Source organism: Rhineura floridana, chromosome 3, assembly GCF_030035675.1.
Source record: "Rhineura floridana isolate rRhiFlo1 chromosome 3, rRhiFlo1.hap2, whole genome shotgun sequence".
Classification (NCBI taxonomy): Eukaryota; Metazoa; Chordata; class Lepidosauria; order Squamata; family Rhineuridae; genus Rhineura; species Rhineura floridana.
The window spans coordinates 149,812,972-149,840,951 of record NC_084482.1 but is presented as its reverse complement, the minus strand read 5'-3'; the positions used below and the strand labels follow the sequence as shown (position 1 = coordinate 149,840,951).

The 27,980-nt window shown below is 44.3% G+C and overlaps 1 protein-coding gene across 4 annotated transcripts; it reads right to left on the bottom strand.

The window, feature by feature from the left end:
- ABHD6 (abhydrolase domain containing 6, acylglycerol lipase) lies at positions 1 to 27,720 on the bottom strand. 4 transcript variants are annotated; one of them, XM_061618330.1, is made up of 10 exons: positions 27,551 to 27,720; positions 21,971 to 22,045; positions 20,324 to 20,469; positions 16,756 to 16,912; positions 15,406 to 15,519; positions 13,218 to 13,350; positions 11,321 to 11,478; positions 8,097 to 8,151; positions 6,881 to 6,981; positions 1 to 3,295 (listed from the first exon to the last, which is right to left on the bottom strand). In XM_061618330.1, the coding sequence occupies exons 3-10, from the start codon at positions 20,440 to 20,442 to the stop codon at positions 3,119 to 3,121; spliced, it is 1,014 nt and encodes a 337-aa protein (XP_061474314.1). In that variant the 5' UTR covers positions 20,443 to 20,469; positions 21,971 to 22,045; positions 27,551 to 27,720; the 3' UTR covers positions 1 to 3,118. The 4 variants fall into 4 exon arrangements, with proteins under 4 accessions (XP_061474314.1, XP_061474312.1, XP_061474313.1 ...); XM_061618328.1 differs by lacking the exon at positions 21,971 to 22,045; XM_061618329.1 differs by lacking the exons at positions 21,971 to 22,045; positions 27,551 to 27,720 and adding an exon at positions 27,154 to 27,379.
- Between the last annotated feature and the right edge of the window lie 260 nt (positions 27,721 to 27,980).

Genomic DNA, 27,980 nt, shown 5'->3' with positions numbered 1-27,980 from the left:
TTCAATTACTTTTTAATTAAGTCCTTTTACATACAATACATTGACTTCTGAAAACCATAAAATAAAATCTAACTCCTTACTCTAGGTTTTGAACACATTAAGTTACCAGTCTCTTTGAGTGACATCTGACCAAGTCATACTCAGAGCTGAGTGAATGAAATCCATGAGCTTTAATTGTGACTTAAGTCCATTAATCCCAGTTAGTCTGTTCCAAAAGGATGCCTTATACCACCTTTTGTTTTTATTTTCACCAGTAACAGAAGTATTGAACTAGCAATTATCAGATAAAACATACATTTTTCCTGATGTACTTGAATAAAAAGGGTGGAAAGTGTCCTTTCCCCATTTGGACAAGAGATAGACTAAATGGCTCAATCTTAGAGACTCTGTGTATCACATTTCAAAAGATGCTGCAAGATAGTTCCATGGCAATCATAAATGCAAGCTGAAAATACACAGACTCCTTAGAGTACTTATAATTGGGACAGAAATTACATTGTCCCCTGAACTCAGTGGCTCCACAGAAAAGCAGAACACTGGGGATCAAAGCATACTTTTAGTGCCTCAACAAATTATTTTGAACTTGCAAAATGCAATCAGCATATTTTGGAATGGATCCACTGATTTATTAGGGCTACTCCAGGATAAGTGTACAATGGGGTACAGCAGAAGGGGAGAACCTTGGCCCTCCAGATGTTGCTGGACTACATCTCCCAGCATCCTTGGGCATGGGCTATGCCAGATGAGGCTGATGGAAACTGGAATCCAACAATGTCCGGAGAACCACAGGTTCTCCACCACTAAGCTACAGCTTGAATACCCATCCCATTTTATATTATTACTAAACTCGGCAACAATATTTGCTGTGTGTTTCTGGGGATGGGAAATTTTCGAAAACCTTCTCACTATGCTTTTTTTTAAAAAATGGAGCACCACAAATAACAAGATGGAACAAGTTTGCTTCAGAAATTTCACTCAGGTGAAGAGTTACAACTGCATATGAGTACAAATATCTAGAAAAAAGACGGTCATATTTTCTACACTCTTTTCCAATAAACTTGAAGATGCATTCCATCTTTATCACATCTGATAAATAATTCACTTTAGAGTACCCTAATTATGTTTTATTGTTACATGTATATATCCCACCCCAAAACATTACCATTCACAGAATTCACAGAATTCATTAAGAAACTCAATTATTTACATCAAAATACTCAGCAGAACAATTAATAATTCAGAAAAGAGCTGAGAAAACAGCTCGTCCCAACTTTAACCTGAATTTGATCACTTGTGCATCTATCTATATACAGTATTATTGCTTGGGCAAAATCCCATCTAGATGGAAAAAAATGGCTCCAGAATGGCTCCAAAATGGTTCTACTTGGTTTATTAATTGTACAGAAGGATCACTTTTTACAGGGAATATGCTAACCACTTGAATCAAGAACAGTTCCAGATTTCAGAGGAACTGACCTCTGCATGTGTGTGCATGCATGTGTTTTAGTACACAGCCAGTGAATTGCCCCTTAACTTTGAATCCCTAAACTAGTTACTCCAAAATTGTTTGAATAACACAACCATAAAAATGTTTCCTGATTAAAGTCAGTCCAGATGACATCAATATTTCAGTGTTATTAACTCTTAAGGCAGCACATATGTGAGAAACAGAGCTGTTAAGGGATACAATAACTCATCCATAATAAATCAGTGTAAACATTGCAAAGTCTCTGAAACTTACGTACCATTAACATTTTGTGTTGCCTTCCTTCTCTGCTGAAGTCATAAATGAATGAGCTACATAAACAGGACTTTAGAAAACATCTGGATTGCCAGAAACTTTTTAACTGCTTATCATGCAAAGCCATATATACTAAGAGGCAGGAACATACCTTAGCTCTCAGTCTATGAAGTTTTGCTCCTTACCATATTTCTTATATATTTCAGAATGACTGTCATGGACATCTACATTCAAATTAGCCAAATATTACACTATATCACATAACATCAGTGGCATCACTAGCGGGGTGCAGGGAATGCGGACCGCAGCCGGGTGACACCATGAGGGGGGTGACACCTAGAGCTGCCAAGTTGAGGGGCAGGGCACCCGCGCCGTTGCCCGGCAAAGGAGCCGAGAAGTGCTCCGGGTCAGCGTCGGAGCAGCCAACTCCTCGGAGGCAGGCAGGCAGGCGGGAGGGTGAGACTGGGAGCAGTGTCGGCAGGGTGAGGGAGGCACACAGGCATTCCCAGGCCTGCTTCTCCAGCTGGGTGCCCCTCCGATGCGCGCCCTCCCAGGGGCATGGGTGGCTGGCCTTGTGTGCGTGTGTGTGCACGCGCGTGCATGCTCAGCAGGACATTTGGGGGCTCGTCAAGGAGTTACCGCACCGGGTGACACCAACCCTAGTGACGCCACTGCATAACATAGCTGCATAAATCTACAAGTGGCCAGTACATTCCATGATACAGAACTTTCTGATTTCAGGTCATATTCTAGTTTATATATTATATAAATAATTATATCACATATATGCTAAGGTAAAGGCCAATGGATACATAGGGTGCACATTTTCCAGATAATTCAGGAACCTTACAAAGAAATTCACTGAAGTCAGAAAGAATCCAAAAGATCTGTCCCTCTCCCAACTTTTTCTCACTTTACTAGATTTGTAATCCAGTGAAATGTTATCAAAAACAGTCTGTGAAATGAGCACACTTCTGGCAAGATAAGGTAGGCCTGCGGCTCTCCTTTATTGAGCTAACATGTATTTTATCTAGCCCACGTTGGATAAAAAGGAGTGGAGAATGTTATCAAAAATAGATGGAAAGTGCCTGATGGAAAAAAATTAGTAGAGTCATAAATCTGATGGCTCTTTTACTAATCCCAAAAATATCTAGATAATGTAAACTTCATTGGACTTTATCAACACACATATCAGAAGTTTGCTCAGTATCCCAAATAAATGTACCTACAAATAAATATATCAGTTATTCTGATTTCTTCAGGGATTTTGGCACAGTCACCAAGTTCTGTATAAGATCCCTGAGAATTTATTAAATCAGTAGTTATTTCATCACAACCAAAACATCTAGCTTAAGGGTTCAACTTGACAGTGAGAGTTCAAGCCAGTTTCTTATTGTTATCTGCATTCTGCACTGTATTTAGAAACTCCAGAAGGAGTTTTGCAGTTTTCCTGGGTCGTTCCACAAGTACAGTGTGTCCACAGTTCTCCAAAATGTGCACTTGACAGTTGGGAATCGATTTTGCTAAAATGTCTGCTCCCGAAACATCCAGGACCTAAATAAGAGAAAAGGGGTTAAAGGAAAGAGAAATGAGTGTTGCTCATGTGGATGACATGTTTATCACAAAACTGAAAGAGAGTGCCAAGGGCCACTATAGGGCAACCTTTTACTTAGTTTCTTATCTCAGTGGCTTTCACCAGGAAATCGTCAAGAATCAGTTTGGCTGCAAGAATCATTTAACAGAATGTGCCTCCTGAGGGTGGCATATTTTAATTTAATGTTGGCTGTAATGGGACTCCCAATGCAAATACCAGGGGTCTGTGTGTATGTGTTAAGCCGGGGAGGCTATGCAATCTTGATTTGGATTGCAGTGGAAGAGGATAGTTAAAGCTCTACCCCAAGCCCTGATCAGCCCCCCCTGCACTTCCTGTTTACTGTAACACACACATTCACACAACTACTAATTGACTGAATAGTGTCACAGCTAGTTTGGCCCATATAAAAACAGTAGCTGAGCAAATTAAAGGTGTGAACTAAAGATAAATGGGGATGCAAAACACACAAGAACATACGCACATCCTGATTACTAAACCTGGATTATACAGCCATGAGAGTGGCTATATACAATAACCAGCACGGATTTTTCACATTCCACAATGTTAAATTGAAAAGATCCCACATGCCATTCTGATGCTTCCCATAAACTCATTTCAAAACAAAACCTTATAAAACTTATAGTCCTGAATTCAGAAAAGCTTGCTTAACAACCCTCTACATTTTCATGGTGATACACAAAAAAGTCAGAGAGAAAAGAGAGTTCAAAGTCTAAAAAGAGATTTAAAAAACCCAGAGCCCTTTTGGACTTTTTTCTGTCAGAGTTCCCATAATCTGTTGAAATTCATTAAAAATCAGCCATGTTCACAGAAGACCTGTAATCCTGTTACTAACCTTGTCTCATACTCTGACTTTCATCTGCTGATTAAAAGTTTTAAAAAATGCCTGGCTGATTTCCATTTCCAAACATGATTCCACAGAAATAAATCCAGTTGAACTCAAAAAGTATGCAACTGAACAAACCCACCCTCTCTTCTCCTCCCTCCTATCCCCTCCCCCTCCAATTCCCTTCTTCCCCCTCCCCTTCGCATGGTCAGTTTTACCTATCTTAAGCATGATTGCATGGGAGTAAATACCACTCAACTCAATAAGCATGCAAATGATCAAACATGCCCTTCCCTGCCCCTTCCTTTGCCCCTCCCCCTCCAATCCCCTCCTTCCCCTCGCTCTCCATCCACTCCCCTCTCCCCTCCCTTTCTCCTTCCCTCTCCTCTCCCCTCCTGCTCCTCCCCCATGATCAGTTTTACCTATCCTAACCATGATTACATAGGAATAAATCCCATCAAACTCAATAAGCATGCAAATGATCAGACCTGCTTTTCCCCTCCTTCCCCTCTCCTCTCCCTTCCTCCTCCCTTCCCCTCCCCTCTTCCTCCTTCCCTGCCCACTCCAGCTATTCCTCCCCCCCCCAGTCAGTTTTACCTATCCTAAGCATGATTGCATGGGAGTAAATCCCACTGAACTCAATAAACATGGAAATGATAAAACCTGTACTTCCCTCCCCCTCCTTCCTGCTCCCATCCCTCTCCTCCCCTCTGCCCTTCTTTCCCTCCCTCTTCCTCCTCCCCTCCCCATCCCCTGTGGTCAGTTTCACCTATCCTAAGCATGATTGCAGGGGAGTCAATCCCACTGAACTCAATAACCATGCAAATGATCAATCCATTCTCAGCAAGCTTGCACAGGATTCCATTTCTTACCTCCCAGATTAAAAAGCAGGGAAATTCACTAATAAGCAAAAAAACCCCTTGCAGTTTAAGAATGTACCTGTAGCCCACAGATATTTCTATCAAACTTTAAAAAGCAGGGAAATTGGGCAGCTATAGTGAATGCACCAGGGGAGCAGTAGACCTGACCTCCTCTCCAAGATATTGGACTGCCCTACAAATTTGTCAAACTGCAAACACCATTTGGGTTGGTCTTTCACAGTCCAATCCACTTCCTGTGTAGCTTGGAGGAATTTGGTAACATGTGCCTCTGAGCATATGAAGCAGCTCGTGTCGGCCAACTCTCATAGATCAAAAATATCTCAGCTTGCAGGATTGATTTATACTGGCTCCAGCCCTGCTGCAGTTGCTGAGCAACTAGGGATATATGCATTGGGGGGAGAAGAGAAAGAGATCAGCCATGAGCTGAGAATAAGACAAGGCTATGGAGGCTTTTACTTGGCCTTCCGAGTACCACATAACCTTAGACACAAAACCATTCCCGTCCAAGTGAGTCCTGATCAGCCTCACTTATATCCAGCTCTGCCTTCGTTCATCCCCTCCACTCCCTTACATGTCATCATTTCCTCCTACTCACAGCTAATTTCTTCATGGTCCTCTCATTTCCTTCCTATTGCTACACTTTTCTTCTTAACTCTGCCAGCAAATCACAGAACAGAGTCTATCCTTTTAGTTGTCATGGCAACGTCTTCCTAATTTACAGGTCTTGTGCTAATGGTACCTTTTCTCAAAATACATATGGAACTCAGGATGAATTGGTACTGACCACAACCTTGTTGTTATCATGTAACACTCCTTCATCCCAAATCCAACTATTTTGCACAGGTGTGGGGATGCTGATCCACATGTGGAGCTCCCCTACCCATTCATTTCAAAGAAGTCAGCAAATCTGCATATGTAGGAATATGTGCACAGGTTTGCTGCCTCTACTGAAATGAATGGAGAAATCTCTGCACACATGCACAAGTCTGGTGCGTGCATTGGCGCAAGGGGGGGGGGAGAGAGAGGCAGATCAATTTCCAGTCTGAGTCAATTTTGCATGTCGTCATTCATAAGCTAATTCTACTCCAAAATTCATTTTTAAGAACCTTACAAAAACTTGTATTTAAATATGTTTTATCACAAAATACTATTTAAATATGCATTTTACCTTGATGTATGCATTTCTAAATGTTATCCAAAAATGCACTTTTTTTCTTAAACACATTTCATTACGTATTTTGAGAAATGGAAAATCCAAAGCATAGTGAGGTTCCAATCTGTGTATTAGTTCAGTTTCCTTGAATGTCAGGGAACAAAATTCTTCCCCATCTCTACGTGGGGCTCTGAAGCAGCAGGGCAATCCTCACCTCCAATATCATTCCCATCATCTCCTATGGCATTTAATCAAAACAAAAGTGCCGTTGGGCAGGTTGGGATCTTTAGTTCTTGTTTGTTACATAGCAGGAAAATCAGTACTAGAAAACAGATGCAAATGTATTTTTCATAAACTGATGAAGTGGGGCTTAGTCTACAAAGGCCAGAGCTTGGGAAAGTTACTTTTTTTGAACTACAACTCCCATCAGCCCCAGCCAGCATGGCTACTGGATTGGGCTGATGGGAGTTGTAGTTCAAAAAAGTAACTTTTCCAAGCTCTGACAAAGACTTATGCCATATAATACATTTGCTAATCTTTAAGTTGCCATCAGGCTCTGGCTGCTCTCCCCATTGCTCATTCTGCTGTACCAATTTATTTTCCACTTGCAGTAAGGGGAAATCAATTTTCCATTTGCATGGGAGGAGAAACAAATTGACTGATGCACCTGATCTTGTTTTCCCCAGATGATCTGTGTTCTGGCTTTGATCTTGCTCATGTTTTCATAAAGGGAGTTTCTTGACTTTTCACCTATAATCTCTAAAAATACTTTCCAGAAGAGAAAAAGAAGAAGAGGGGGAAAATCAGTTCACCTCAGATGGAACATAGAACTCAAATTATCACGAGCTGGAATTGTAACCATTTACTCCAGTTTCTCCCCTCCCAAGGAAAGAAAATCCATTAAAAATACCCATGACACAAGTTAACAGAAGGAAAAGCTGCATGGCCAGAGGAAGATGTGGATAAAAGCCTTCTGGAGAGTTTCCTTTCCTTCAAGTACAGCTGATCTGTGGCTAACATCAACACTGCATCCCTGTGTCTAGTTCTCTCCCTGCCCCCCTCCCCATACAGTTTAGGACCAAGGGTGAGAACCCCTGACCCTCCAGAAGTTGCTGGATTACAACTCCCATAAACCATGACCACTAGCCATGCTGGCTGGGGTTGATGGGAGTCGGAGTCCAACAACATCTGGAAGGCCACAGGTTCTCCGTCCCTAATCTAATACACCTGCAATTCTAGCATGCAGTGCTCTTTGACACAACAGTCAAATGAAACCTCAGGGTCCAGGGGGTGTTGATTATATACTGATTGTGTTAGGTTCTGAGAGAAAGCAATGCGTGACAGGGTTGGGGAACCTGTGGCCTTCCAGATGTTGTTGGATTCCAAATCCCTTCAGCCCCAATCAGCATGGCTAACAATCAGAGATATTGGGCATTGTAAACCTGCCACTTTTGGAGGGCTACAGGTTCCCTATCTTGGTGTATGACTATCAAATTCATTCCTGACTTGGACGTTTCCCAGGGGCATATGGATAGTCACTGTTGGTCTAACAACAGAATATTAGACTAGATGGACCTTTGGTCTTATACAGCTGAGTTTTTTTCCCCCTATGGTAGCACACCCAGAGCCCCGGGAATCTCCACTATTTCCTTTTTAAAAAGATTTTAACCTGTAAGTTGCTTCCATATAGGACATTCATGTATTCAAAGCTGCCATCATATTGCCCTAGAGCCCAACAACATTGAAGGAAAAGAGCAGGCAAGTATCTGATATAGTGTGCCAGTGCACCTTCAGTGCTCAAACACCAATTCCAATCCTCAAGGTGGAGTCATCTGAAAGCACCCTCAATCAGAACCCAGGAAGAAAGGATGCAATGCACTTACATTTTCGGTAAAAGTCATTGTGTGGGATGCGAACATCAACGAGGCCCTGCAGGATCTACAAATACATAACTGTGTATTAGAAGAACACAACAAGCACCCCACACCCATCTGCTGGCACTCACTTTCACAGGAGAAACCTGAAGGAGCAACCTCCTGAACACACTGCAAAATCCATGCTGACAATCAGGCTCTTGAACACTGCAGTTACACAAGGCAGCTGAAGACTACATCTGTTTGGAGACACGCTGCAGCAAGAGGTTGCAGCAGGGAACCTGCAGCCCCCCAGATGTTGCTTGACCACAATTCCCATCATCCATGACCACTGGCCATGCTGGTTAGGGCTGCTGGAACAACATCTAGAGGGCCGCGGGTCCCCTGTCCCTTCTGTGGAAGGGAAATACCTTCCACATATGAAAATTAGAACTCTTGTTTGGTAAGGTTGCTTGGGGGCAGGGAATGAATCTCAGGTCCATTCAATTTTTAAAATCAGTATTTAGCATTTGGCTTGTCCTGCATAAACCCATACAGTTCAGACTTCAAGGAAAGTCAGATTTCTCTGACAGTGAAGAGCACACAGAGCCAACGCATTTCTTACTCTCATTCTCCCTCTTTTTAAAGATATATCTTGCGTATGGCACAATGACATCTGTCTGTTCTCTGTATAAACACCCACACAGCGACTAAGGAACATTCAGGACAGAGCTTGAGGAAGGTGGGGGAGAATTAGTGCTGCAAAAAAGGAAACCGCTATGAACCAGAGGAAAATTTAAAAATACCATGAGAAGCAAGCACTTCAGCAGAGCACACTCCCAGGAAGCTGTGTATAAGATTGCAGTCATGCTGACTCTAATATACTGGATATCATAGAATCATAGTTCATGCTATATAATGCTATACTTTTCTATGTTATGTGTATCATATACCATATCATGGATTCGTATAGCGTCTGCCTTTCTGGGCTCTCCTTGGGGATGTGGCTACAGAGGCTATAATGGTGAGCTCCTGACTTCAAAATTTATCAGTACACCAGTGGTTTGGTTCAAATTCATTGTTTAAACAATTCAATAACCTCATGAATTTTGAGTTAAGGTGTCACATCTGAAAGGTTCAGACCTTTCTGAGTGAACAGGCAGTTTACAAGTATCTGATAGTTTCCAAGTGTTACAATGTGCACATTTTATTTGTGACCGAGGAGCTGATTCATGGGGTGGTATTCAGTGCTAGTACGACAATGGAACCAATGACCTGGGGAGGTGGTGGGCTCTCCAACACTGGAGACATTCAAGGGGCAGCTGAACAGCCACCTGTTGGGTATGCTTTAAGCTGGATTCCTGCATTGAGCAGGGCCCAATCACCAATAGACGCAATCAGCAATCTTAGTCTCACAGAGTGGTATCCTGGAGAAAAACAGGGAACTACGGTAAATGACTGCCACTCCTCCTCCCCCCCCCGGCCACCAATCCTCGGCTGCTGAGCAAACAGAAACCCAGTGGGGCATGCGGCCGCTAAGATGGGACCCGCAGCCTCATCCATCCAGGTCTCTGTGATGCAAGCCAGGTCTGCCCTCTCATCCAGGATCATGTCATGGACGAGGGGGGTCTTTTGCTTAACCGACCTAGCATTAAATAGCAGCAGCCGAAGGCCGGAAGACAGGGTCAGGCGATTCCCTACCCCTTTACACCTCTGATCAGGCCCCGAGCAGGTAATAGGTAGTACACATCGTTCGCGCCTACCCAAGTGCTGACGAACACGAGCCCTGCTCCTCCGCCAATAGGTGGAACTCAAACGCTGATATGTTGGTCACTGGACGGCTCACCCTCACACCCTCCTGGCCAACACATGATCCAAGAGGCCACCCAAGAACTATCAGGGGCCTTGCTGAGTCAAACGAGTTTCCTCAGCACCCTGGCGACTGGTTCAGGGATCTCTGGCCTGCCAAGGCCCCTACCACTCCTTCAGTTAAATCAGCCTTATGAACCCAGCTTGAGTTGCCAGTCCAATAAAGTGGCACCAGTCACCAATACAAAAACTAAAATTCCTCCTCCGGCACTCCAATCGAAATTGTGATCAAGGGCTAGCACATTGCTAGTAGCTCACGGCTGGGGCAGACTGGAGCTCTTCGTACAATCTCAAGAGGGTCTTGGAAGAGATGGACAGCTGCTCTGAGCAGCTCTTCTGTGGCAAGGAGCCTGGATTCTGCAACCCACCACTAAGATGGAATGAATTGGAATGACCTCAGCTTTCCCCAGCTAGCTGCCTCTGCCTAGCTTCCTACTAGGATTGTCAGTGATCTTAAGAGCGTTCTTGTAACAGGCAGAGGCACAGCTCATAAACATTAGCTCCAGCACGGGGTTGCTAAGTCGATTACCCTGTTGCACTGCTTATAAAACAGCACTGGCTGGGCAGCTCCTAGGGAGTCTGATAGCAAAGTCTGAGTCTGCCAAAAAAAAATGGACTCCCACTGAGATTCCAGGAGGGAAAAGCAGCTGTAACCACCACAGTGATCTCAGCCAAGGCCATTCGCTCCTTATCGTGGTAATCCTGCAAGACGTATAACAAATGTGGGCTTCCTCTAGAGGCAACAACTCACAGCTGATCCCGAAGCCAAGACCAGTTGCTCACAGGGAGGCAAAAATATATTCATCCCGTCATCTCCCAACCATAGGATAGAAAATTATAGCATGTCCGTCTTCTTCTTGGGTTAATTCCAGCAACAAAGGGGGGCGCCTGGAAACCCACACCTCTCAGAGCTTCAGCGCCGAACAACCAGCTGATGCCACACAGCCGCCTCTCCAGATGAATCAAACACTCTCCAGTGAGATTAGGGTGGGTGTGGACTCTTAGAGCAGCTTCTATGCAGCTTAAAACAGCTTCTGGAGCTGATGAAGCCTTCAGCATGCCAAACAGGTGCTCTGCTACTGAACCGGGACCCTTTGCTGTTTGAATGACGTAGGGATGCATCTATCTCCAAAGTTTCACACAGCGACAAAGGAGGAAGAGCTGGCAACCCATGAACTCTCCTCTCGTAAGAACTCGGACAGGCTCATTCAATGCATGTTATCTTAGAATCAGTACAACACGACTAGTTTCATGGCCACATGGAAAAATATATTGTACTGTACCTTAATCAAATGTTTTACTAAGGTAGCAGCAAGCCTCCATTTCAGCCTTGAGGCTAAACAAGACCCCCAATTAAAGGCATCCATGCAATCCATACTTCTCACCTGCTGGGGCACTTTAAAGCGTACATAAGAGCAAAGCTTTAGCATGTCTGCCATTTCGTCAGGGGTGGATGGAATTAAAAGAATCCTGTCGATGCACCCAGACTCCTTCTGCTCTGTCAGCTGCTTTACAAATGTGCTTTCTGTGGCATGTGGTAGCCCTGCAGTAAAAAGGAGAAGAACATCCATATGCAAAGATCCAAAAGCAACACAATAGTTAACCAGCCTTGATGAGGGTGGCAGTATACAGAATTTAATGCCTCCAACCTGCCAGATGAAACATGCCAATTATTTCTTAAAAGTCACAAGCAGGAAAAAACAACATCAAAACCTGATGCAATCTTACATCCAAGTATGGAATTAACACTTTAGTTATATACAGTGAAATGAAGCATTGATGCATGGTTGTCATTGAAAGAGCAACTGTGCATTTAGATTCCTCTTCTAATATCAAGAGCAAGGATAGTTAATGAAGTGCCTTCCGGATGTAGTTGGACTACAGGTCTCATCATCCCTGGCCATCAGCCATGCTGGCTGGGACTGATGGAAGTGGCAGTCCAAAAATATCTGGAGGACACCATGTTGGCCATCCCTGGTCTAGGATGACTCATCTCTGTCCCAACTTCATGGTATTGTTCAGTTCCCACTGATCATTAGCTGCTACTAGTAGGAGCTGCAGAATGCCCAACACCTGGTTGTTAGGACACAAAAAGTCCTAGACATTATGATTAAGGATGAGGTCATTAGACACATAGTTGTTCTTTCCAAATACACATATAGCTTGCAGTTCTGCCTTTACTTACCAGAGCAAAGGGGGACTGCCAAGATTCCAAATGTTTGAATACTGTTTCTACCCAGTGTCCAACACGTAAACATTGAACACAATTCCAATATTTCAGTGTGTATCAAATTTGAATAATTCCCAAGCCAAAGTGAGGTATCTTGGGAGGATTTGGGGCTTGCTAGAGATGAAGTAGGATCTGCATGAGGTGGCAGGAATCAAAGTAGGGATCCCTGAAGTGCTTCTTGGTGCCTCGGTGATCCAGACATCAAAAATGATGCAAGACTAGCTAAAGTAATGTCTCTAAGAACTTGCCATATAAAGATAAAACTAAGGTGGGGTTTAAGGTGTGGGAAAGGAGAGCAAACACCAGACTGGGGAGAAGGTAGAGGGAAAGCGTCATTGTGACTGACAGGTAAACATCATAGTCGGAGGGAATGATTTTACCAAAAAGTGTATCCCTTTTCATTCCCCCCACAATCAAATTTAAAGGTGCCTAGCACAAAAGCCCCTAGGCCCATTTGTTGACAATTTGACAAGTTTTAAGCTTTTCCTTTTTTTAAACTCACCACCAAACTGTAAAGGCAACCCTTTTTGGAAAACCACTGCAGCAATCCTTCTGAAATTTGGCAGGACTCATGGCCGCAGAAGGAGCATCCTTGCCTGCAAGTTTAATCTAATTCTGCCCTAAAATAAAGAGTTATAAGCAGCTCCCTTAAAAAAAATCAAATAAAAGGGACCCAGCACAAAACCCATAGACATATTTGCTTATAATTTAGCAGGTTTTATCCACTTTAGAGGGGCTATTTTGCCTGCAAATTTCATCTACTTCTGCCAATGAAAAAAAGTTATAGCCATTTTTTAATTTCCCAATGGTTATTGTTTGGGGAGGGATGGGAGAGAAAGGCGATAAAGAAATGAAGTGGAGTTAGGCTGACCTCATGTCAACTCAGGCAGCCTACTAAGCACCTCAGACAATGGCAGCCTGTTTTCCAAAGCACCGAATCAGGATGCAAACCAAGTCTTGTGGTAGGTACATACCCCTAGTATTTACTGTAATTCATCAGACTACAGGTACATATAGTTTCTCAGGAGGCAGAGATCATTTGTGTCACTCACCTGCAGGGCATACAAGACTTAAGCTACAGATCTCCGCTGGGTACTGAGCAGTGTAAACTCCTGCAACGTTTCCACCCATTGAAGTTCCAACTAGGTGAAAGGGTTTTCTGTTCAGATTGATACATTCCACAAACTAAAAAATCAAAAGGCAACAATAAGTATGTGGCAATTGCATCAGAGATGGGAGATCCAAGGTCGGTTTTGAAACAAATACCTAAGCAAGTAATAGCTCATGAGATTCAGCACCACAGCGGATGTTCAGGAACAAGCCAGGGGAAGTTAGGTAATTCCTAGAACCCTACCTGGCTCACTCACTCTTTCAGTATTATTTTTTAAAAATTGCTTATAGGGAAAAATTGGCTTAGCTGTGCTGGGTGTGTTTGTGTGTGTGAAAAAACAAAGCATGTATTACAACTTTAACAGCAAAAAAAATTCTATCTTAGATCTGGAAAAGCTATAAAAACCATCTTCAGGTGTTCAGAGTGAGTGTGTAAAGAGGGTAGCAGGTTCTGTACACAAACCCATTCTCGTTGTTCCCATCCCCACAAGAGACTTTCACACATTGAAAGGTTACTTTTTTGTTTAATATTCATTGTTATGATTAATGTATGTATAATGAAACATGGTCCTGGAAAACTTTGTTCTAGTTGTTTGCAATCACACCTATTTTGCTTTACTCAATAAAGTTTTCTTTGAAGAGGAAACGGGAAAAAAACCAAGGTCTGAAGACGACTTCTAGGCATGTTCAGCTGCATGTGGACTTAAAGAGAGGGGAGGGGACAGGGTGTACAAGCAAGCCCTCCCCCCAACATCCCCATGGATGCCAGTTGCACTTCAGACCTTCTCACATTGAAAAAGAAAGTCGAAAGAGGAATTCTAAGTGTGTTTGGGTAAATGCACATAGAATCCTTGCAATTAGGAATCCTGGCAAGACAGAGCTCCCAGTCACAGGGAGGATTTTAAGTACATTCCACTGGATGTTCTTAGAATACTCCTCCAGGCTTTGCCGGTCAACACAGGAAGGTCTGAATTGGGAGCCAATGCAATTGGTGACATTGCAGGTGGGACTTATGGCCACACCCCTCCCCACCCCTCATTTTAGCCCACAAGCCTTCAGGCAAATACCTGAAAGGGGCTTCTGTTCTCTGGGGTTCAGCACTGTGGCCTTCAATATCAGTCATCTGACAGATAGGAAAAAATTCACTTTTTTGAATAGACACAAAAAAACAGAAAACAAAACAAATCATCTTACCGGAGAAAAGCTTGCGAGCTAAGAGTTTGGAGACTGTGCTTTGATTCTGGCTCTGAGCTGCGTTTTTAAACATTTAATCCATTTATGTTTATGGAAATGCTTAGAGCAGAAGCAGTTGTGACAAATGGGTCACATATGAGCAGCTGAGCCACTCACAGAAAGGAGGGACACGTTTTTACAAGGTAAAGAAGCTACTTTGATATTTTTATAATCCAGGACATTAGAAAAAACAGGAAACAGAAAATATTTGCCACATTCTGAGATGATGAAAATGTGAACTGAACATTCACCCAGTCAATAGGGTGGCCACTTATGCATCACAATAGCTGCTATAATTTAAACAAAAAACAATCCATCTCACCACAGGAGGGAAGACTGATCAGATGACTGTGTGCTTGTCCACAGGTGCTGCCTGTTAAGGGGCAATGTCTCCCTTCATATAGTTATTTATCTTTTAAGGCAGTCTTGGGCTTAACAGCCCTTCCCATAAGTAGGTCTTCCGTAAAGCAGGACATGGGCACCCTACAAGTCAACCTGCTACAACTTTTCTTGATCACTGATGAACTCAGATCTTCACAGGACAGGATTTGAACAATTAAGCAGATTAAGGCTTGAGGGTCAGAATGCATTCAAGAGAATCTTTGAGACAGTAATTAACTGGAATGTTTGCAGGCATGTACAGGAAAGAAGGAGACCTTTCAGAAGACACAATCATCACTCGCATACTGGTATCTATCTCTGGGTTTTTTGCTGTAACCCGTCTCCCATCCTTCTCCTTTATAATATAGCCTAATATTCAAAAAACAAATGAAAACCCTCCCCATCAAAAGACTAGTCACCTCAGAACAAGGAGCTCTAAATTGATCCATGCAATCCAAAAAAGTGAAAGAGAGAAAATATCCCATCAGTTTTCAAAGCCATTTCTGGAGTATTTACCTGGTGTATTCTTTTCACTTGCCCATAGATTGAGTAGTCATCTAAGGATGACCGAGTGGTACCCTCGTGGCCAGGCATGTCAACACAAATCAAGTGTAAGTTCTTTGGAAGGAACTGCAGAAAACAAGTGCTAGATGGTTAGGATGGAGGGGAGGTTGATCCAAAAGGAAATCTGAACAAGTTTTCAACCACTGCCATAAACATTGTATTGGCAATAGATGAATTATATTAACAGTTGCCCAATGCAAGCTATTCCTGAAAATGTAAAATATATAAGAGACTTCTTATGTGGTGTATTGGTTAAGGTGCTGGACTACAACCTGGGAGACCAGGGTTCGAATCCCCACACAGCCACGGAGCTCACTGGGCGACCTTGGGCCAGTCACTGCCTCTCAGCCTCAGAGGAAGGCAATGGTAAACCACCTCTGAATACTGTTTACCATGAAAACCCTATTCATAGGGTCGCTATAAGTCGGGATCGACTTGAAGGCAGTCCATTTCCATTTTTTCTTATGAGAGAGAAGCATACCTATATGCCTTTACCCCAGAGTCTTTTATGAGAATCCAAGTGTCTTCAGCATATTATTTTTTAAAAACACATTAGGTAAATTCTATAGTCAAGTGAGCAAATCAGCACCCTCTTTCCCAATCTCATCACAATAACGTATTTGCAGAGTCAGCAAACAGCAGCCCTATTGGTGACAAGGAACAAAACCAGGAATCCACCATGCACAGATGGCTCCACAGCAGATGCAGAGGTGTGACAATCCAAACTCTCCATAGAACTAACAGGGACCAGCATGGGATGTTCATCATGAACAGCTGGTTTCTGACACTGAACATATGGATGACCAGGGAAACAGTACCTACCTTTTCCCATGGTTAAAGCTGGGCACTATCCCACCCAAGTGGACCAAGAGGGCTTATCCTCAAGATTAATTGTAGAGTGGCACAAACTCACTGCCCTGTGACTACATGCACAGTAATATATGTTTTTTTAAAAATATCATATGGGTACTTTCCACACTAACATCAGTAGCTCTGATGGAGGGAAGATATTCACATGGGCTGTGGCTGGGGTGGGCAACCTGTGACCTTCCAGATGTTGCTGGACTACAGTTCCCATCACCAGTGCCCTTTGGCCATGCTGGCTGGGGCTGCTGGGAGTTGGGAGTCCAACAGCAACTGGAGGGCCACAGATTCTCCACCTCTGGGCTATGCTATACAGACATCCAACATAATGCGAGTCAGCCACAGGAAAGTGGTCCGGTCACACAGGAATCATCCTTCGGTCACAACTTGCTACAAGAGCAAAGAGCTCTTCCTCCATGGCAAAAAAGAGAAGCATACCTTGACTACAGCGAGCCACATATCTTTGTGGGCTGAGAATCCATGCAACATGAGTACTGAGGGTCTGTGGCCAGGTCTCCCTCGGTAGGAATAGCAGAACTGGTAGTTGTCATAGGTCACATATCTAAGTTGCATGCCCAGTGCTCGACGCCAATACCTGACAACAGCAAGAACATGATAAAGGAGAAGGATTGCAATGCAGTGATTATAGCACAAGATTAAAGCATCTGTAATCCTGGCTTTGACTTTTGATGAAGTCAAGACATCACTTCCTGCTCCTCCCACTTTTGTACTTTTGTCCCATCTTGTCAAACACTACCCAGACCCACAACTCTGTTTCATAGTACACTTCAGGGAGGCGGGCAGCATAACAGTGTTGATTGCTACTACCATCCTAATGCTGGGACCTGCCGGTATCGTGGAATTTTAACAAAAGGATTTAAGATGAAGGGAAATTGTGTATTGGTCAATTTCAATGTTACACAGAATAGCAACCTTGAAGCTGAGGATCTACACAACAATGGATATGATATGTATTTGGCTATGATATGTATTACTATGGATATGATATGTATTTAATTAAATATATAACCAATGCAGCTGAATGATAAGAGATTCACAACAACAAAAGGAAGTACTATAGAATTCGCTGCCACAAGACAGTTGCTGAAGCAGATAGTTTTAAAAGGGGAAAGTCAACAAAAAGTCCCACAGTTCCTTGGGAAGCGAGACTGGTTGTTAAACCACTGGAAGTGTAGCTCTGTGAGGTGAATAGGGGTCTTCTAACAACTCTCAGCCCCCTTAACAAACTACCATTCCCAGGATTCTTTGGGGGAAGACATGCTGTCTAAAGTGGTATGATATTCCTTTAAATGTATAGTGCAGATGGGGCAAGAATGCTAATGCTAACTCAATCTGCCACCAGTAATAAACAGTTAAGCATGCTGGGGGCGGGGGCGCCAGAATGGAGGGACAGAGGAAAGCCTAAGAGACCACACCAGGCGCCCCTCCAAAGTACAAAAGAAAAGCAACACAGCAGGATGGGAGGAAGATACAATGATCATATTTGTGCAAGTCCCAAAACAAAAACACTCATAAAGAGTTAAAAGAGTTAGCTACTAGCAGATCCCTAATGAACAGCATTGCAACAAGCAACAGTGATGTACTTTGAATCATCTGGTACTGTAGGAAGAATAGGAAGGGGAAGGAACTTGGGAGCTGTTATTGCATCTGTCTGCCATCTTTCAACTTCACATGATCAAGAAAGAGCATCCCAGACACTTGTCTGGGGGATGATGATCAGGTTAGGTTACTAATGACCTCTCTCTCAGAGAGGGGAAGAGGGATCTTACCTACTATTTTTCAGCTTAAGAACATTTTTATTTAAGCCTCACCCCTACCCCCAAGGTGAAATGCAAGCTCTCAAAAATATTTTGCAACATGCACACCAGTGTTGCAATCTATACTGCTGACCCAGCTTTAGTGCCAGGGACAGGCTTCTGGTCTTGATATTTTAAAAGGAGAATTTGATACACATTGTGAGAAAAAGCCAAGAGGAAAGCGCCTCAGCGCTCCACTACTCTGTTTCCACAAAAGATTGCGAGAAGAAAGCAAAGGCACAGTTGGCAGCTTCAAGGCTAGAAGTGGGAGCCAGAAGGTAGAGATGGACAAACAACTATAGCCAAAGGAAGGCAAGAGCACAGGTATCCATTCAGTGCCCTCCAAACACCTTCCTTCTTGGGAGAGAATTTATGGGAGCAAGGCAGAGGTTTATTTATTTTATTTTTATTTATTTATTTATTAAATTTATATACCGCCCGACTAGCGATAGCTCTCTGGGCGGTGAACATAAAATAGGTTGTAGGTACCTGACCATTACCCATAACCCCATACATGTGAGCCATACACTTGCAGACATCCCCACCCATCTCTAGCCACCCTCTACATGAAGTAGTGGTGGCAGGAGGACAGCAAAGTCTGTAGACGTCATTGTATTACATTGGTTAACCAAGAGAGGTTCCATCAGAACGTTCAGGAGATCTCTTGTATAAATTCCCAACAGGAGGCCACCGCCGCAGTGCCAGAACAACATTCGCCCTGAAGTCACGTGAACCTCCCTCAGAGCTCTGTGTCACTATTTTGCAAAATTTAGGATTCAGCCATTACTAAGAACTGCCAGGACAATGCTCAGCCATTCTAAACTAAGGCCGACAGAGCTGCTGGAAGCACCAATGGAGCGCAAGAGGCAGCTGTCCCTGGAGCTCAGCCCCATTGATGCTTCTTTCAGTAAGAACCTTCCACTCAGGACTTGTTTTTGGAGGTCTGAAAGATTCCCTCAACTTGATGCAAGAGATACTACTAGACAGGCACAGTTGGAATATCATCATCATCACCATCATCAGTTCAATACTGGGAGAAAGGAATGCAAATCCCCACACACAGGAAGCTGCCTTATACCATGTTAGACCACTGGGATCCACCTAGGTCAGTACCATCAATGCTGACTGGCAACAGCTCTCTAGGGTTTCAGACAGGGGTCTCCTCCAGCCATCCCTGGAGATGTTGAGAATTAAACCTGGGACCTTCTACATGAAAAACGGATGCTCAGCCACTGAGCTGCAACCGCTTCCATTCCAAGACTGTTTCCCAGCTTCATTGTGAAATCACAATGTCACTGTCGGCCTCTCACATGTGCCCTCGTTCGGACTTTCCTGCACCAATCTTTTCCACAGTTCTCCCCTTTCAAAACCTGCTGGAGCCTCTGTCCTGATCCCATTGTAACAACTTCTCCTGCTTAAACATTTAAAATAGCTTTACTGATTGATGAACCTTTCCGGCAAGCAATTTATCCCAGAACTCAGAAACGAAGCAATGACATCTGTGCCCATGCGAAGCTAATCTCCCTAATCAGACAAAGTAACCAGGGTAATAAGGTACTGCCTAGCAACTGGCAACAAAGGCATGCCTTGGTAATAAGAAGAGGCAGAATTCTCTTAACAGCATATATATTAATGGAACATTAACAGCAATAACCATTTTACAGGAAGAGATAAAAAAATCAGTTGAGAGAGATATGCAGTCATATGTATCTATGTATCACTTAAATAACTGTGGCCTGGTTCACCTAAAGCAGCTCCTCTGAAGGCATAGTATGGAAGGTGGAGGGGCAGAGGGGGACCTTTGGCTCTTCAGGTGCTGCTGGGCTCTGCTCCCATCATCCCTGGCCATGGAGGGGCTGATGGGAGTTAAGAGTCCAAAACATCTGGAGGGCCGATCTGTGTGTTCTATGTGCACGTCTGGGTTTGTCCAATTACCTCTTCCAACCGTGAGCTAATCATGCAACACTGGACACCGCTCTCAAGAGGGGCCTCTGACTTTTCAGGGAGTTGCAATATGGAGGGCAGGTCTCCAGAACAGAAGGATCAAGGCAAGGGCACCCTTGAAATAGCTAATCATTCAGCAGTCAAGAACTATTGATCATGCACTCTAATTAAGGCAAACGTTTGAAAAGTGCATGTACGTTCTGTGAAGGCAACAAAAATTGGAACCAGAATTCTTACAAACTTACCAGTAGTATATTTTGATCAGTGCTGAAGGCCACAGGAGGAAGGATGCCACAAATGCCAGGATTGGGATAGCCAGAGTACCTCCCGCTATTACAAACATGTTCAGCACATCAAGGTCCATTTTGCTCTTTTCACAGCTCTACCTCAACTGCAGAAATAAAACAAGGGCCAAATTTAGGCATTAAAAATAAACCAACCAGAGGTTAAGGTATTGGAGTGTGCAACAGATATAGATCCACATACAATGCCTTGAAACCCCAGCCCACCATTTCTCCTTTGCACTTGCCCCCAGGACTGTTTTCAGACCATTTCACACCAGTTAGGTTCTAGAACCAAATACAAATCTCAGCTAGGGAAGAAGATGGCTTTGGGGGCATTTTCAGGAAGAGAATCAATGGGTGCAGCACACCATGCAATGGAGAGAGAAAGGGCAGCAGGGGGGCATTCTTTTCACTCCCTCTTTCTGTAGCCTGTGCTGGTGTTGGAGCACCACTGCCACTCCAGTCCAATAAGCAGAGTGGGAGGGAAGCAAACATTGGTTTGGAAGCAAGAGGGGAATTCTTCTCTGGTTAAGATTTTAGTCCAAGCCAGAGAAGAATTCCAGAGTCACAATGCTCACCTCTTATTTCAGGTAAGCATTGCTGGCACAAGATTCATTATTTTCAAGCCCAGAAATGCATAACTTGGTGACATCACTGATTTCACTCCACCTGGCTGTAGCTGAATGGGTGAGACAGCAAAGCCCTCTCTATCAGTACAGTTGGGACCTACTACCATTTGGCTCCTCCCACTCCGAACTGTTCTCTGCAGTGAATATTCCAATGGGTCATTAAGCATTTCACCATGTCATAACAAGAAAGGGTCAGCCAGGGCTCAGGTTTGAAGGTATATTTGGCAAAGTTTATCCTTGGGCAAGCCTACCAGGCAATAGTGGGTCAAGGTGACAAACACCACCACCAGTGGTACTCTGGGCCCCACAGCACAGTTCTTTCCCATTCCAGAAAAAAATGTTAAAGGTACAGAGGAACCCAGAGTAGCACAAGTAGCAGTACTTTATTTCTAGCTGGCCACTGCTACATCTGCTGCTGATGCCAGCCCGGAGCCACCGCCTGCACTACTGTGGATAAGTGATGGTGGCACAAGCAGTGGCAGCTGACAGCAGTGAAGGAGAAGCACCTGCACTCCTCTGGGCTCCCCAAATCACTTCTGCCATCACCATCTGTTCAGGGAAGCACAGGCAAAGGCACTTCCCCTCCGTTCCTGGAACAGCAAATATTGCCGCTGCCATCATCTTCTGCCTAAAGTCGGGGGGGGGGGGCAGAGGCACTGGAGAGAAGGAAGGTGATGTGGCAGCAGGGCTAGAGCTGCCTCACCCAGAGATTCTGTTAACCCTGCTGGACGATTAAGCACCCCCGGGAAAAAAAATTTAAAGAGCAGGCCAGTGTCAGCAATGGTTGACCTCAGCATTTGCCTAACCGTGCCGGGTGCTGATGCCAGATCAGGGACTGGTACGTAAATTTGCTTATACCCCCCCTTTCTTTTTATATCACGTCTCGTAGATAGTAAGCCATTATTAAAAAGTGTAAACTGCCCTTCATGATCCGATAGAAAATCAGTATATAAATATAGTCAAAACATAAGATACTTACGAAGCAGCAGAACTTTGCAACAGCAAAATCTTGTTGACCTGCTTCTACCATGCCACCTTAGGGTTGTATCCAATGCTGTGGGCACAGAGTTCAACTCACACAACCGGACTTTCCCTTCCTCTCCTCTCCCTGATGGTTTAAACTAACTGCAGTCCCCCTGAGTTAAGTTTTAACAGAGAACTCTGATTAGCTTAAACCTCACAGCACCCAACTATATTGATGCATATGAAACTATAGCAGGTCCAGGGTTTGTGACAGCGGACAGGGTAAGTAATTGAGTGAAACAAAGGGAAGGCACAGACTGAGGATTATGACCAAGATTAGGAAAGCAGGGAATGATCTATGTCTCTCCTTCTTGAACCATCAGAACACAGCTTCACAAGGTTTAGTAGTCCAGCAGAGGGACTGAAGAACAAAAACTCTGCTGCCTATATGAGGCAACTTACTACATCCAGAGGGCCACAACAGATGAGCTCAGTTTGAAGCAGAACAGAAATTGACAGGCTAAATAATTACTGCAATAAGTATATGGAAAATAAAGGTATAACACTAAAAAATGTAAATGTACTGCCTTCAAGTCGATTCTGACTTATGGCGACCATATGAATAGGGTTTTCATGAGGCTGAGAGGCAGTGACTGGCCCAAGGTCACCCAGTGAGCTTCATGGCTATGTGGGGATTTGAACCCTGGTCTCCCAGGCCGTAGTCCAACACCTTAACCACTAAGCTTAAATATAAACAGTGTTCAGAGATTTCTAGAGTATGATTGATCAGAACTGATCAAGGAGGCACAGCCGTGTCAGTGTCAGATTTTCTTCAAAACATCTCCCTCTGGATACAACAAAGTTTCTTATACTGAAACAATCATCCCTGCAGATTTATTTTAAGGTTACTAAAAGTCAGCTTTTATGTACTGGAAATGCAAACCAGGCTCAGAATGCACAGTGCAACCCTCACCACACAAAACAACAGCTAACCATACCAGCTCACCCTCATTACGGAACTGCGTCTCTGTCTGATGTTAGCAGCATCTAGGAAGGCTGCAGATACTATATGCATGTTGTTACAAATCTGGCTATCTTGGTCATTATGAATGGCCAACTGGAGAGTGGCTATGCACTTGAACAAAACAACTTCAACTTTTCTTGCATAGTTGGGAACCCCTCTCCAAGAATCCCAACACTCTCCAGTTCTGGAGAGCAGCAGGCAAGCAGTTTGAAACTAGTTTGCAGTTTGAATGGGGAGTGGGAACTGGGAGACAGAGCTGGCTGAAAGTGAAGCACCTTGAGGAGCAGGAACTCTCTCTCTCTCTGGAAATCTGGTGCAGGATTCGTGGGTTTGCTGCCTGTTTATACTCTATAGGCATTTCTTTGCTTCCACTCTGCCACTACATGAATATTTGTAAGCAAAGCCAATGTTAACAAAGGCGCTACAGACCTCCAGTGCTCTCTCTTTCCTCAGAACCTTGTAGCATATCACTGATCAGAAATGGGAAGTGCATAACAACACAACAGTGAAAGAGAAGAAAGGCATAACACATCTCATGCCTGAAAATAGCCTCAGAATACATTCTGAAGATACCATAGATACATAGAAAATGCAGCTAATTTGTAATGGGCAGAACTATGCTACTACCTCCCTGATGTCTCCCAACAATGTTTCCTCCTAACAAAACTTTATTCAATCTACATACACCGAGGAATAGTACACCATTCTACAACTCCAACCAATCAGCACACAATATTTTTCTCTACTGTCAGCAGATTCTTGCTCAGTGCATCTCTCTCTCTCCCCCCCCCCTCTGCATTACATAATCTATACAGCAAATTTCTTCAGGGGATATTCAGCAAACTGAAGATACATGGCAGCAACCAGAAATGCTGGGACAACTGGCCAAGTATGGATTTAAAAGCTTCCAGTTGTGAGAATTGCATCAGGGTTGCCAGGTTCCTGGCCTGAGACTGATCCTGTATCTTTAGGAGAAGAGAAAGTCAGCCAAAGTGCAGGTGTTCTTGCAATCCTGTAATGGGAAAAACCACAAGGTGGAATTCTCCCTTCCCCTTGCACAACTTTTAAAGATACAGAAGACTTCTTGGAGACCGGGCCACATTACAGGGTTGCAAGAACACCTGCACTTGGCTGACTTTCTCTTCTCCTAAAGATACAGGATCAGTCTCAGGCCAGAAACCTGGCAACCCTAGTCGTGTTCAGATCTTGTAAGTTCAGGTCTGTGGCTTCCTTTATGGAATCAATCCATCTGTTGTTTGGCCTTCCTCTTTTTCTACTCCATTCTGTTTTTTCCAGCATTATTGTCTTTTCTAGTGAATCATATCTTCTCATTATGTGTCCAAAGTATGATAACTTCAGTTTCATCATTTTAGCTTCTAATGGTAGTTCTGGTTTAATTTGTTCTAACACTCAATTATTTGTCTTTTTCGCAGTCCATGGTATGCGCAAAATTCTCCAACACCACATTTCAAATGTTGATTTTTCTCTTATCCACTTTTTTCACTGTCCAACTTTCACATCCATACACAGAGATCAGGAATATCATGGTCTGAATGATCCTGACTTTAGTGTTCAGTGATACATCTTTGCATTTGAGGAACTTTTCTAGTTCTCTCACAGCTGTCCTCCCCAGCCCTAGCCGCCATCTGATTTCTTGACTATTGTCTCCATTTTGGTTAATGACTGTGCCAAGGTATTGATAGTCCTTGACAAGTTCAATGCCCTCGTTGTCAACTGTAAAGTTACACAAATCTTCTGTTGTCATTACTTTAGTCTTTTTGACGTTCAGCTGTAGTCCTGCTTTTGTGCTTTCCTCTTTAACTTTCATCAGCATTAGTTTCAAATCATTACTGGTTTCTGGTAGTAGTATGGCATTGTCTGCATATGTTAAATTATAGATATTTCTCCCTCCAATTTTCACATCTCCTTCATCTTGGTCCATGGATATTGACTGGCAAATATTTTCAGAAGTGTGTGCTCCAATATGGACTCAGCAAAAGGGAGGATCCTCCCACACACAATGGAAACTATTACAAAGTGCTAATGTGGTCACATCAGTGGCCCATGGAAATTATTGTCCTTGAAGGATGCATTGCAGAATAAGCCTCATTTCTCCTTTTAACACACGTTGCATCACTGTGTTTCAGGTCTTTTCGTCCCATCCTTTAATGTATTCTCAGGGCAATTTACAAAAATCCAAACTAGAATGATGTAATTAACAATAGCCAGCATAAACTATAAGCAGGAAGTCTAGAAGGGCAGCAGAAAACAATAACTGAATAAATCAGCTCAAGTTTATTTATTTTTTAAAGTTTTTTTTAAAAGGTCTTCACCTGGCACCAAAACCAACATCTTAGAGCCCTGCAGGATCAGATCAAAGGCCCATCAAGCCCAGTATCCTGTTTCCCATAACGGTCAACCAGATGCCCTTGAGAAGGCCACAAGCAGGATATGAGCGCAATAGCCCTCTCCCACTCGTGTTCCCCAACAATCGGTTTCCAGGAGCACACCGCCTGGCTCCTCGCACCATTCTTGGTTATTTTCAGCAGTAGCTGCGGCACATGCTTATTGCTGGAAAGTCACTGCCACAGCTCTCTCGGATACTTTGCCACTGGAAGAACCACATTACAGCAGCATTCCCATACAGCGGTCTTGAAGGCAAACAGGCATGGCCTCACACACAGGGCCACATGTCAACAAATGCCCACAGTAGTTAGGGAATTGCACATGGTCTGTACACACTTCTTGCAAACACCCACACAGGAGCAAAGAGGATTCTTGCACAGAGTGAAAAGCCGCTCTCGTTTTAAAATAAAAGAATGGCACCATTTTAAAATAGGAAACCCATACTATTAGTTTCTTTGACTTTAAAGCAAGTGTAAGGAAACAGGACTTTCTTTGGAAGGGGAAATCTATATATCCTAAAGAGCCTTGGCACCGGATGGGAACTTTCCTCTCAGTGTAAACAGCTGCACTGGTGAAGGAGGGGATTCTTATATTTTATGTATTTAAAATAGTGCTTAACCACACTTCATCACAAGATTCCAGGGCAGTGTCAGGATCATGGCGAGGTGAGGACAGAACACCTCAGCCCTGCTGCCCAGCATGGTTCCAGTCCCACCCACCTCCCCCACCACCATGGCCATTTGCATTTTTTAAAAAAGAAACCCATGCTAGTTAAATGCAAAAACACATTTTCATCCTGCCCTCTCACATCTCTACATAGCAACCTAGAGGCTCTCCTAATGGCCTATAACATGGTCTGGAAAGTAAAATCAAATATCTAAGGCTTTATTCACCAGTTTCTCAGTACCAGGCACCTATGACATACAGGATGTTATTTCCCTTTGTGTCAGTTGTCTGCAAAATATAGGTCAAGTCCTTTCACAGAACCATGCCCATTTTCACACATGACAAAGAAAATGCTGTGAGATGCTCGCTGTGTCATACGGATGCTAATGCAGGATAGGAAGCAGAAGAAAGCTTCTCTTTGTCTATCGAATATACTTTCTCTAGCCAGTGTAGCTTTTATGTTGGCACTATAGACATGAGGAAAGAGGCATGTCGTAAGTGTGTGGGTATGGGAGAACCTTAACAGCCCCAGGGGTCATTCATGAGATCCCACATACCTAATCTGAAACAATCCGGAATAGCTGATGATTATCAACGCCCTCCGAGGCACTAAAGCAGATTAGAGTCACCCATAAACACGTAGGAAACGAGTGGAGACGCTGCCTTCCCGACTGCTTGGAAAGGAGATGAGGGCGCCTTAGAAAGAGAAACTGTACAGCCCCCTCCTAGCCATACTCAGGGAGACGTCCGGCCGATTCCATGAGGCGCAAGGTTTTGCAGCCCGAGGCTATGTGTGTTTACTGGGAGGAGGTACGTCCCACTGCCTTCCATGGGGCTGACTCCCCGGGACACAAGAGCCCAACCCCAATCAATATTTTCAAGCGACCGTGGGAATGCGCCCCACGTGCGATTTCAGCCAGCGACTCCGCTATCTGGACTGACAAAGCAAAATGTCACCTCGCTGAGGACCAGTCAGCTGGACCACTCGGGCAACACAGTACGCAGCCGCGGTTAGCTATGGCCGGGGCTGCCTAGACAGAGCGAGAGACAGAGGAGAGAGAGAGAGAGATAGGCCTGAGGATTCACTTCAGCGGAGAAAGTACCTCCTGTCCGCGGCCGCCGGCGACCTGGTTGCCTTTGCCATCGCACGGCCGACTCCAATATCCTGACATGGCAGGACCCTTGACCCCTGGCGGGCTCCTCGCACGCCCCCAATACGCCCCCGGGCCTGGTGTGGGCCACGCGGTGGGCCACCCGCCTCCGATGCCGCAGCGCCTTCCGCCAGCTGTCCTTGCTTTCCTTCCATCCAGCTTGCTTCACCCAGCCGCGGCAGCAGCGGCTGCCTTTCCTGCTCCTGAGGCTTTCCTCGGCCCATTAACAACCCAATCTCTCTCCAGCCGCTCTTCCCCCCCCCCCGTCCCCAGCCGCTCTGCAATGCAGGGCCCCCCAGGCCGACCTTGCACCATCAGCACCACCACACCGCCCGCTCCTGCAAGCTACCTCTCTTAGCTGCACCTGCTGCCACTGCCCCGGGGTTCCAACCCCACGAATAGGCGCACCACGTCGGTCGGTCGGTTGGTTTTGCTCTCTCTCGCTCTCACTTGAACCTTAAAGGCAAGGATCGCGCGTCATTCCTCGCTTTCCGATAGAAAACGGGTTGGCTAAAAGAAAATCCCTTTTCCGCCTCCGCCCACAAGGCAGGCCGATGCCAAGGAGACGATTTTGTAGCACGCTTCATCAGCCCTTCAGCATTTAACCGGCGAGAGGAAGAGAAAGCCCCTCTCGCTCGCCCGATGAAACAGTGCGCCGGGGAGATGATCAAGAAAGAAGTCAAAAGCGCATTCTGTCTGTCTGTAGTCGCTCTTAGGGTGCGATCCAAAAGGAGTGCAGAGGAGCGGAGAGATTTAAATGTCATTTATGATTTACACGC